At 37.6% G+C, this 13,007-nt stretch overlaps 1 protein-coding gene across 1 annotated transcript in view; it reads left to right on the forward strand.

The window, feature by feature from the left end:
* Positions 1-5,799: 5,799 nt before the first annotated feature.
* The window catches only part of LOC107727849 (fibulin-2-like), an 82,238-nt gene continuing 75,030 nt past the window's right edge, over positions 5,800-13,007 (forward strand). The window contains 3 exon segments of the mRNA XM_016537867.1: positions 5,800-5,867; positions 7,985-8,868; positions 8,870-9,912. Coding sequence (XP_016393353.1) covers positions 8,087-8,868; positions 8,870-9,912 — 1,825 coding nt within the window. The 5' untranslated portion in view covers positions 5,800-5,867; positions 7,985-8,086.

Here is a 13,007-nt window from a genome sequence, read left to right on the forward strand (position 1 = left end):
GATCTAAACATGCATTTCAAAAATTCATTAATATTTAATGGACGATTTTAAATGTCTTTTTCTACTTCCAAAGGCTTTTGCTAGCTGAGTCACTGAGATAAATGAGAATGCTGAAAGATATCTTTCTTCAGGTATTTTAGACCTCCTCAAGCCACAAAGCACAGTTGCTAATAGCTAAAATGAAGTCCAACCCTACGTTTTTTTTCCTTATTGAATATGCTGTTTTCATATGGTACATCACATTATGGAAGTAAAATAGTATGTTTATGTAACTCTAAGGTCACTAAGATCTTGTAATATTTTGAAAAAAAATAATCTCTTATGCTTACCAAGGCTGCATTTATTTGATCAAAAATACAGTAAAACAGTAATATTGTGAAATATTATTCTGCATTTTAATATATTTTAAAATGTAATTCATTTCTGTGATGTGATTCATAGCTGAATTGTTGAAAGACTTTACTGTCACTTTTGAACAATTTAATGCATCTAAATAAAAGTATTCATTTAAAAAAACGATGGTATACTGACCCTATACATTGCGTGGCTTTGTGTATAGAAAAGTTTGATTTTTACTGATTTTTGTCTAATGCTTTCTGTGTTTCTGAAAGACATCCAAGCCGTATTAGCTCATTTTTGTTCAAATCATCATAATTGGCAAATAGGAGTGAGAAGATCAGAGGTCTGGCTGGAGTCCACTCGACCCCATGAACATACTGTACACTCAACTCTGCAAACCAGTGTAGGCAAGACAGGCGAGTGTTCTACATTTTTCCTTCTTTCTTTAGGTCTCTTTCTCCCTCTTTCATCATGTTTTGTCAAGCTGTGTTGCCCACCCAGGTCTCACCCACCACTGTGTTGACAGATGCCTATAGCTGGAACAAGAAACTGGCTTCAAACATCCTCGGAAGTAGGTTAATAATTTACTGCTTATTAGTCATGTGCTGCTTATGTTTGAAGCTATTCAATTCTGTGGTATTGTGTTCGAATCACTCACCACTCCGAATCAGAAACTCCGAATTGGGGGTAACACTTTACGTTGAGGTTTCATTTGTTAACATTAGTTGAATACGTACATGACCTAACAACAACAACACTTCTACAATATTTATTAATCTAAGTTAATGTCAATTTCAAAGTTGTATCTGTTATCATTAGTCAATAGTTTCCTTAAGTTAAATGTAAATGACATACACCTGGATTGCAGTGCTATTGAATTTGTGTTTAAATATTTCATGAAATGGGAACTTTCCACACTTTCCACACTTGCTAATGTGTGGTTTCACAGGATGTCACCAGAGCCTACGGAATATCTTCCACAGTTATAATCGGCAAAGCATGTGCATTAACAGAGTGGAAAAAAATGTTATGGTTATCTAAATGGGTTCCTGTCAATGTGTGTGTTTCAAACACAGGATATGTTTTTATGTTATTTTTACCCTTCCCCCTGCTGTTGCAGTACATTCGGTTGTTTTTGTCAGGATCATGGTTACCTGTCACATTGCTAAGAGAAGCACTCCAAAAAACAGTGCTCTATACAGATGTACTGTATGTAGTGTGGCGCTGATGAAGATTCCAGAACCTCCTGCTACACCCACTTTCTTTCTCTCCCCCTTTCCATTTCTCTCTGGGCTTTCTTGGTTTTCCCACAATTTACAAGCCCTTTAACACCACTGCATCACAAAGATAACCCACTTGTTGCTAGGCCACACCAACATGCTCATCGCTGCACTGGGTGGTCCCCCTGTAATATGGGACCTTTGGGTGACACCGTGTTTTTCCTGCAAGTTTTCTTTAGAAAGAGATAAAGGGGTCAAATAAGAGATCAGATTTTTAAGGGAGGCAACAGAAAACAGAACATTTATCATACATGAACGATATTTCATCTCTCTGCATTGATTACAGGGATTATACACAAAGAATTAATCAAGGTCACCTTTATCCACTGGTTATATCCTTTGCATATTATGTTAGAAATGCAGAGAGGATCTACATGAAAATAATCTGTGATTTCACCGAGATATAGAGAGTTTCATGATTTTGTTTAGGTTTATGCTGCTTAAATACATGTTTTCATAAAGCGAAAGGGGGACCTTGCAAATACACTCTGTAAGTTTATTTTCAGTTAAAGCTTTCATAAATTTTATGCTAATAATGCAATTTGCAGTGAAAGCATTTGTGTGAATTACTGTAGAAAAATGCAAAATATATATTTTTTTGTCTTCCACAACTTGCAAATGCTAAGTGAGTAATAATGATAATAGCAAAATTTGCTTCATTTCGATGCAGACATCTCTGAAAAATGTCAATTTTACTTTTAGTCCGTGTGTCAAATGCTGATCTAGTAACCTCTTTGATGGATCAGTTCAGTGAACTGTCTTTTTGACTCGCGGTCCGCGGCTCATACAGTATGAGTCGACTTAATACAGTAATTTATTCGTGAATCAAACTACACTAGTCACGCTGTACCTTTTTTGATTCACTATAAATAAACTCAGATTCATTAGTTCGAGAGTCGGACTACATTCGTTACCGTGTATGTTTTTGATTACTAAAGAACAGGCTCATTTGTTCTTGATTCGGACTACATTACGTTTTTTTTTTTTCACATTCGGTCTGTGAGGACATCTCAAAAGAAAGGCATAGCTTATCATTATATTTAAGTACAGGGATTTTTTGCATCACATTAAATATAGACAGCAAACTCATATTCACAAGATTCAGCAGAGTGGGGACACCATGTTAAAAAGCATGTGGGAAATGGATAACCCATGCCTTTATGGACTAGATTTCACAATCAATAAATTGAGGGTAACTTTGAAAGTTATACCAATATGTGTTTTTCTTAACACAGTATATCAGACCCGTCATAGCAGAGACCTCGACCTTATTTTAACTTTTATTATAAACATGCAGAAATTGATTTCTATCACAGTGACTGCAAAATTGATTTGAAAACACTATTTACTTCATTCTCTTCTCTTCCAGAGTTTTATGATCTGTAGAATATTGCATAAGTGGATTAATCCAGCCTGAGCAGTAGAAGTTTACAGCAGCCCTAATAGCAGTCCCAGATGCTCTCCTCCATGCTGAACAATTGGCTTTTGTGCGCATAATACACATGGGAATGACCCGTCATATTTTGAGCAGTTTGCGGTGCTGAAAGGTATTTTATTTTTAAAATCAGCCTAAAAGTCAAGGAGACAGCATGATTCAGAAGATACATCTCTTCTAGACCAACTTCTAATGAAAGTGCCATGCGCCTCAGATTTACAGAAGCTCTCCATTTTCCAGGGGAGCAAGTGTGATATGTATTGTATTTATATAAATCCTTTTATAATACAAGAATTATACAAGAAGCGATAGCTTCAGAAACTGTGTCTGATAAATTTCTTCTTGAGATCAAACAGGGAATCCACAAATCTCACTAGTATGGCTGTCAGAATAACACGGTCAGTTCCCAAAAACACCTTTTTGATTGTTGCCCAAGTCAGTATCACCGTAACTGTCTAGGCCTTCTTTGACCATTTTCTAAACCAATTGTGAGTTCAGTTTTATTCGTAAAACAAAACAAACTTGCACAATTTCTTGGTAAATGTCATTGCACTGAATGCCCTGAATTAACTGGCACACATAGACTTTGTAGATGTTCATTACAGCTTTGCATTTCAGCACATTTGCTTCAAGAATTAATCCTGCGTTAATGCGCATTTAACGGTGGACCTTTTTTGCTCCAGTTGAGCAAATCAAAACAGAGCATCTAAATGCATTTGAAAGTGTGCTGATTTCACGGTCTCATCAGCCTGCTGGAGGAGTGTAGACCTGGAAAGAGAAGTATCAATTACAAGGATCAGAGTTAAACTCATTTATCTTTGCAGCAGACAGCCTGCACTGCTCTCCTAAAGCCTGGTCATTAGAGGGGCCTCATCGGAGCCCTGGGTCAGAATCCTGATCAGGTCAATGCCTGAGCAACATCATTTAGATCTATTCAAAGACAAAATTCCACTACTGAAATTCCTACCAAGTGACAAATTTATGATACCCTGCAGATAAAAGACATGGCTGTTTGAGTAAAATGTTGAAGGAAATGCTTTGCTTGGCGTCGATGGTGGAAATAATTTAAAAAAGTGTTTCCCAGACATGCCTTATGTACCCCCCAGCCCCATCAGTAAAGCTCAAGTCAAAACTGTTTTTCTTTCTTTTATTTATTTTTATTTGTATTTTATGCATACATAAATTGAAACAACTTACATAAAAACCAATAAAAGCAATTGGTTTGTATATTCTTTAAAATGGAGCTGGAAAAAATGTGATATTTATCATGATTAGTTACTTAAATTTATTAACATGCCTAATATTTTATGTTGCAATTTCTGTTTTATAGGTTTAACAAAACTGAAAAAAACTAAACAAATGAACACTAGATGATTTAAAGTGTACCCCATGTTAGGAATCATAGGTTTAAATTATTTAAATTATTTCCTTTATCAATTTTGTTTGTTTTTGTTTGCATGCAAATCCATAATTTTGAAATGAAATATATGCAGGTAAATATATCAGTTTTTTGATATCATACTTTTCCATATAGAAAAATAATACTCACTTTGTGTTAAATGATCTAACTGAAATGGTTTTTGAATGTCTTGAAATAGTCAGGACATTAAGTTTGTATACAGTTTCCATGATGTCAAATGTTTCCCTGTACTGCATTGTGTACTGGCCTGTAAACACTTGAAATAGGAAATATGGAGTCAGTCATGTGTGCTGTATTTGCTTGGAACAGTTTCCTCTTCCTGCCTGAATTTCATGGCAAAGCTGAGAATTAAATTAGAATTTTGTTGGATTTCTAAGAGGACTTTGTCGAGACTCCAGAGAAACACATTTTAGATCACAAAGTTCTCCTGAGGAATTTTTAATCAATGTGAATAATTTCACTTTATTCCTTTGATGATGTCATGCAGTCTGATTGTTTTGGACAGGTCGCATATGAGTGCAACACGATAATACTTCTGAAGCCAGTTGAATGACCCAATGAGGTGACGACTAATGGGCGTATGCGGGTATAGAATAGATCATTGGAGGTTGCCAGGGGCAAGTTCAAGCTCAACCCGGTGCGCAATGTTTTGCTACGGTTTCCGGTTTGAACGAGATATTTCCTGGAAACGGTGTGCAACGGGGTTTGAGATACGTTTTTGAGCTGAATGTCTTTTATCTAAGATTATCAAGAGCTACAGCCTGAATTAAAGAATAATGGTGGCTGCTACTATTTACTTGTAAATACAATAAAACGAAGTCTTATAAATAATATTAAAAAGAATGAAATGACAAGGGGTATTTTAATTGATTTTTTTAAGAATGCAATGAATTTGTTTGTGTTTACATCATCATCATCATTTTTATTTTTGTATTTATTTATTGCAGTTTGGGTGTCCATCATGTAAAGCACATTTTTTCTTGTGTATTCACGACTACATCAATTTATTGTGCAATTATTTCAATAAAATAATTGAAGCAATGTAAAATGTCTTTTTGCTAGGATGAACATTAATTCTAAATGTATATTAACATTGCCTAATTAACATTAAATGAATGCATTTTCATGTTTTCAGTAAATAACGTGGTATTTTTTTAAATATATAATAGCTACTATCAAGTGATTAATCGTTAATGGTCTTATGGTTAAGGTTGAATGAATGGGCTGCTTCAGAAAGTAGGTAGCCTACCGTACGTTTGGAGGTCTCCAACTTTGTCCCTCCCCTTTACAATTCTCAGCGCTCTCTAAGCTGCACTGTGTAGGCTTGATAAGGCAAGTTAGTTGGCTGCAACTTCTAACCTATGGACGCACGAAAGAACATCACTCCAGCGAGGTAAAACCTCAGTTTTTAACGCTTTTTATTTTGTAACATCAGCAAAAGAGCGCTGCTCACGTTTATTATAAGACATCTATGCTCTGCAAAACAAGTTTAATGTTGCAGTGGCAGATTTGTAAAGTTAGACGACCGACAACATTGTTTTTAATGTTTATTTAAAGTTTAAAATTTTAAGTTAAAAAGTTGAACAAAAATAGAGGTGGTGCTACTTTTGGTACTTGAGCGCGCGCTTGAGGTGTCTTTCATATCCATTGGTTATTCTCTGACAGCACTTATCATAATTTACCATGGTAACCGCGGATTTCGCCAAAATGTCCGTTATTGTGTTATTGCTACTACTGTAAAACAATAATTTATTTAGAATTGTCATATATATCTTTTATTTTCCTTTGTCAAGTAACCAATTTTCACCGGGTTTTGGCGGAAACTGTGTTTATCATAGTATTTTTTATAAGAGGCATCTGCAAGGTTTGTGAGGCACATGCCATCTTCGTTGTAGTTAGTTTTAATTTAATTAGCCTCTTACCATTTTGTATGTTTAAAATGATAAAATACACATATTCAATAATTTAATCTAAAAAAAGTTATAATAGTTTTGGTCTAATTTCTATAGACTGCAGGGATAGTTCTCCCTAAACATAAAAATTATTTCATTATTTACTCACCCTCATGTCACTCCAAACCGGACTGTGTTTCTTCTGTAGAAAGATAAATATACAAATTTTGAAGACTAATATATTTACCATAAAAATTTAACTAAAGTGTGTCTGGTGTACTATTTTTTTTAGGTCATATGGTGCTTGTTTTAGAAACAGAGCCTAAATTTATGTTGTCTTTCAATAATCTTTCCAAACAGTAAACTGTTAACCACAGCATTGCACCGTTGTAGTGAGTTGAACTTGAGAACAGATCAATCTGATTCATGAACAAATCGCTCAAATTTTTTTTTTATTGATTTTTTTTTTTAAACGATCAGACTCATGTTACTCATTATGAATCAGACATTGCTACTTTAATGAAAGAGATAGGGGAGCTAGGGGAGATACCAAATTTTGTAGTCCATAACAACTGTACTGTAGCTTTATGGTAAATTATCATCTTTTTAGAAGCTTGACATCTCTAGTCATCATCATTCATTAACATCCTTTAAATTTCACTTTTTGTGTCCCGCAGAACAAAGAACATCAAACAGGGTTTAAAACAACGCTCCCTTTAACTCTTCATACAGGTTATAGAATCAGCCAGACCTGTTTTTATAAATCAAAGGTAGACTAGACCTTGCAAATGGCATGTTGGCGTGTAGTAGAGACAAATACTTTGCCCAGACTTTAAGATATTAAGGTTAATGGTGTTTTTTTGGAAACAATTAAAGCAGTTCCTTTCATCTGCCATGAAATCTAAACATTCAGGGCCTCGGGACTCCAATGGTTTTCCAAAGTAAACAGAACGTGTTCCTCAGCTGCTGAATGGAAAGCAATTCAATACAAATGGCTTACAACGCTAGAAACAAGTCTTGTACTGCTGTAGTCTGCTGTAGTCATCGCTACTACAGAAAAACACAGCTTTGCTGAATTATTTTAAATCCCCTCTATGTTTAACCCACAAAACACCTCATCAACTACAAAAATGGCTTTGTGTCTGCACTGAATGCCTCAATTTGAGTCCTTTCAGATGGCTTTGCTATTTGCAAATGAGAGTTCAGTATGACTTCCTTCATTACAGACCTGCACTAACTGAGGCAAATCACAGTTGTCCCATAAATGTCAAACAAATCAGAAAAAGCAATAAAAAATAACAGAGAAATTGTAAGGTGTGGTAAGGCTTTTAAGACCCATCAAATGGAATATTACAAATTTTATGCCGCTGAATACACTGTTCGTGTGGCGGTCGCTTAATGGTAATGAGCTTGAATGCTGGTGCTTCATGATTAAGGGGAAACTTGCTCATGAGATCAGGTTTGGACAACCCTGTGATTTTAAAATGTGGGATGGTCTTAGAAGGGTGAGCTCAACTGTGAAGCCAGATGTTGGGTTTTACACACTGAGTTTGGGCTGGCTGGAAGAACTCCACAGGAAATTTTCAGAGTGCTCTCTAACTTGCATCTCTCTCTCAAGGTTTCACTGACTGCTTGCAGTTCACAAGAGGAGAGCTGACTGTTTGGGATCTTGAGAGGTTGGACTGTGCTGGAGACATTTATCAGCAGGTACCAAGTCAAAATGGCCCGTGGCCTCTTGAACTTGGTGTTTTTGCTAAGTATAACCAGCTGCCTTTGTCAAAGGGATTGCACCGGGGTGAGTTGCCCTGAATTGCGCAATTGCATCGAAGAGGTTTTGGACACTGGAGCGTGTTGTGCTACCTGCATGCAAACGGGCTGCATGTGTGAGGGTTACCAGTATTACGACTGCATCAGTGCTGGCTTCAGAACCGGCAAGGTTCCAGAAGGTGAGTCGTACTTTGTGGACTTTGGAAGTACTGAATGTTCCTGTCCTCAAGGAGGTGGACGGATCAGCTGCCATTTTATACCATGCCCTGAGCTTCCGGCCAACTGCATAGCATTGTCGGAACCGTCGGACGGGTGCATTCAGTGCGAGCGAGTTGGATGCGTTCACGAGGGGCAGAAGTACGAAGCCGGACACTCATTCCAAATTGACCCTTGCCAAGTATGTCACTGCCCAAATGAAGGCGGAGACCTAATGTGCTATCCGGTTCCAAACTGCGACCCAAATCACGCTTCAAAACCCATGCTAACCACAACAGCTGAGGACAGCACATCAGAGAGACGATACCGAGACCCGATACAACACATTTTTAACCCTCAAGGCTCCAGAGGTCCCTTTAACAAACACTTTTCCTTACACAGCGATAGTAATCGTACTTTTAAGCTACGTATGAGAAACGTAGATGAGAAGGAAGAGAATGAAGAAGACTATGATTATTCAACCACTGATTCCTTAGCTCCATCTCTGCATGATTTTGCTGCTCCCACAGAGTCATCCATCATCTCTGTCTCGTTCAGATAATTTTACCCCCCGCCAGGGTGTGCACAGGGGAGCCAAGCAAGAGCTGAGAGAGATGTTTGGTATTCGTAAGTCCACAACAGACAGGCCGCAGTTTCTTTTCCATAAGGACATTACTGACAGGATGAGAGTCGGCATTCATAACGACAAACCAAAAAACGAGCTATTCAGCCCTCTGAAATATAAAACAGACCGGGAACGATTCATCCTTCCTGTGGAAACTACAAACAGAGTGGGATTCGTCACTCATAAAGATACCTCAGAGATCCAGAGCTTTAGTCTTTATAAAGACGACTCCAATCAAGAGGCCCTAACAGATGATGAACAGCTTGAATTTCCTTCGGAAACTACTGATGGGGATACATATACCTCACAGGAACACAATACATATAGTGAAATGGTTACTGACTCTCCGATGGCTGTTGAGCAAACTACATCTCTGCTTCAGGAAACCACAACTTCATCGCAGACCGTTTTGGATGGTGTATCCGAGAGTCAAATTCATTCACTTGACATTATCCCCAATACTGTGGAAACAGATGGCTCCAAACAAGAAGAAACCATATCAAGAGGGTCTAGTAAGGAAAAAGCAGCTGTTTTGAATGAAACTACTAGCATTGATGGCATTCAGAATGAACATATCCTAAGCAGTCCAAGTCCTGTTAAGCAAAGTGTGACCATCCCTACCAAAACTTTGACAGAACATGGAAAATCAGAAGCAGAACTTGAAGAGGAACACAAAAGGCTCTCAGTGGACCACAGAGAACCTTCTGTAGACCACAAACAACATCTTGTTGAACACATAAAACCCCTTGAGCGCCAAAAACCTGAAGCAGAACATGTGCAGACCCTAGGAGAACACAACACAGAGTTTGAAGGGAAACATCAGTGGCAGTTGTTCTCTCCAGCTGAGTTCAGTCCAACCAGCCCACCTTCAAGCAATCAGTCCCACAGTCTGTTTAACTTCAGAGAGGAGGAGGAAGAGGCAGACAACACCCTCAGAGCTCTTTCTAGATTGGAGGAGGGTGAGTTAACAAGCAATGCATGTCATTTATTCAGTGTTTCGAGTGCTGAACTGTTATGCTGAAGAGTTTTAGTGCATAATTAATGCTAATGTGATTTATAGTTGACATTCACCTGGTACCATAAACTCTTTAAATGCTTGGCAACGTGCCATAGACAATCACAGCTGTGTAAAGATAACTGTAATACATTGCCGGGGAACACACCGGGCCTTGCACCCTGCGGTACGACAAGACAAAACAAACAGGCCCCTCTCGAGATGTCTACGGTGGCTTGTTTTCACAGATCACATGGCAGGGTACCAATTAAAGTATTTCTGGTATCACCTAGTGCTTAGGAAAACTGTTTGCTGTCATGTTTGATTTCAACATGTAAATGGTAAGGACTCTTGCTAGTCCCTGGAATTGTGAGCTGGAGCATAAATATTCAACTCAGGGGGGCCGTCTGGATCGTGAAGCCAAACACCGCACCCGCTGGGAACATCCTCCTGGCTCAGTCATCATATTCACTCACTCACCACCTAACACCCTTGTGTCGTTTATCACGCTCAAAGCTTCAATTAGCAGAAAACATTGCTAGCTATAAACACACCATTGACTGGAAAATGGCTTGTGACTTTGAACCAAAAGGTGTTTATAGGTTTTGTCTGCATAATTCGTCTTGACTTGAACTGGAACAGAAATATTTAATTGGGCCATTGAATGAGGCACCAAGGTAACTCAATATATTCCAGGGCCTTCTAAATATCGCGTGACGAAATCACTGGCTTCAGATTTTTTATATTTTCAGATGGTGAGGCCAAACTATAATAGTGAACATTTTTTGGCTGTTATAATAATATATTGTACTATGACAGTAAATCCAATACAGTGGGTGAATATGACAAGAACATGCCAAGGTCATATTTCATTGCAAGAAATAATTTAGCCTTTATATTATTACATGCTATAATATATATTACATATACATTATTTAAATTGTAAAGTATTTAAAAATTTTATCGTAGTGGTATTTCTTTTAGTACCTTTAAATGCTGATGTTTCTCACTGCAAGACAGTAAAATAAATGATTGTGTTATAACAATGAGAACCTGAAGAGAATCACTATTGAAATAAACTCAACTGTAAAACATCTGGAAGCATTACAGTAATGAGAATTTGGAGTATGAGTATGTTTAATTGTCATGAAAATAATGTCACAATGCAAACATTCTTGATAAACAGGCTTTATTTTCTTTTGGTACAATAATTTATTTGATTTGATTTTGGAGTGAAATATGACCTGGACATGTTTTAATGACATTCAACCGTGTAGGGTTTTCAGTTTTAATCCAGAAGTTTCTTTTATTCTCCTGTTTCTTGTTTTTTTAGAACTGTTGTTTGCATAACATTGATAGATGTAACCTTTTGAACAGCATCGAATAACTCAATCCGTTATCATTTCTTATTGTTTAGTTACTGTTTGGCTGCCAAGATCAGACCGATTTGTCTTGTCTAGCTTTCATTGTTTAGGTACGGTCACCGCTTGTCTCTGTAAGATTAGTGAACTGCTATTTTTGTTGTGACCAAGACAAGAAGCTCTAAAGTAATGCTTGTAACGCTTACCCTCTCAGTCAAATGGATTCCCTGATAATAGTAAAGAGTTAAATCTTAAAACTGGAAGGGTCAGTCCAGATCACTGTGACAAGGCTACTTCAACCAAAAGGCAACATTTCACAATTAGTTAGATAAGGAGAGGAATTAGTTATCTTGCAGGATGCCAGTTGGCCATTACTCAAAATAAGCAGCTCTCACCGGATAGAAACACTTGGAGCTCTCAACAGTTTGCCTTTCTGCATTGCATGAGTATGATAATCAGGGAAAGTGGAGGCACACTGTACTGATAATATGTTTGGCAGGAAAGCGGTTTATCGTTTTGTGCAAACCGGCATTACCAACATGTGCACTGAATTTAAAGTCAGAGGTTCAGAGGTAGCAGCCTAGACTGTTTGTGTTGCATGATGCATCTCACCCGCCGGTCATGAATCTATGCAATGGAGATAAGCATCGTCCAATGGAAACTTTTTATTAGGAACCATGTTTTTTTTTTTTTATTAGGAACCATGCTTTTTTTTGTGACTAAAAAGATGGGGGGAAAAACTGCTTTAGCCCCGTTAAGCCATGGCAAAATCCAAAGCATGACTATATAGAAGTTTTTAAAGATAAAACACAGGACAGGGGAGTTAAACATGCACTTAAGGGCTCATGGACTGTCTGCCATGAAGTTTTATTGATCAGTTTCTCCTTGAACCAAGGCAGTTATTAAAGGAGAGTATTTGATGTAATTCCAGCTGGAATATGTGAACCAATTTTTATTTTGAAAGTCGGAGCATCTGTGTTCTCTCGCTCTAAGATTGAGCTCCATTATAAGCATAATATCCTAATCGCAAGAATGCACCATTTTAAACAGACTATCAGCAGTCAGAATGATCAAAAATGGAATTTGTGGAGGAAATCAAGAATATGAATCAAAATCAAACTACAAGAAAAAACACTGGTCTCCTATTTGGTTGGGATGAAAAGATGCTAGTGCTAATATGTGTGTATGTGCATGTGTTGTCTTGCTATAGTGAGAACTTTAGCACTTTGTTGAAATCCTCTTTTACATCTGAATGTTTTTGCTGCCAGCAGTAATGCAGTGATTTGTGATCCTGTCTTCTCCTCATTCAAATGCATCTAGGCTCTGTTCACTTAGGGGTCATATGATGCGATTTCAAGTTTTCCTTTCTCTTTGGAGTGTAACAAGCTCTTGGTGCATAAAGAAGATCTGTAAAGTTGCAAAGACTAAAGTCTCAAATCCAAAGAGATATTCTTTATAAAAGTTAAGAGTCAACCACGCCTACCTAAAACGGCTCGTTCTATTTTGGAATTTGCAACGGAAGGTTTGGGTGGAAATTAGTTCAACGCACACGAGATTTCAGGACGGAAACATGTCAAATGTCTTGAAACAAATGATCTGAACAATGTCTTGATGTGTGGTTGGGACTCCAGGCCGTTAAAATTATTAGAGAAATAATGCACTCCCGAGGTGGTTATGTGGCCACGACTATATGGTATGG

Source organism: Sinocyclocheilus rhinocerous, unplaced genomic scaffold (genome assembly GCF_001515625.1).
Source record: "Sinocyclocheilus rhinocerous isolate Xijiao unplaced genomic scaffold, SAMN03320098_v1.1 scaffold576, whole genome shotgun sequence".
NCBI lineage: Eukaryota > Metazoa > Chordata > Actinopteri > Cypriniformes > Cyprinidae > Sinocyclocheilus > Sinocyclocheilus rhinocerous.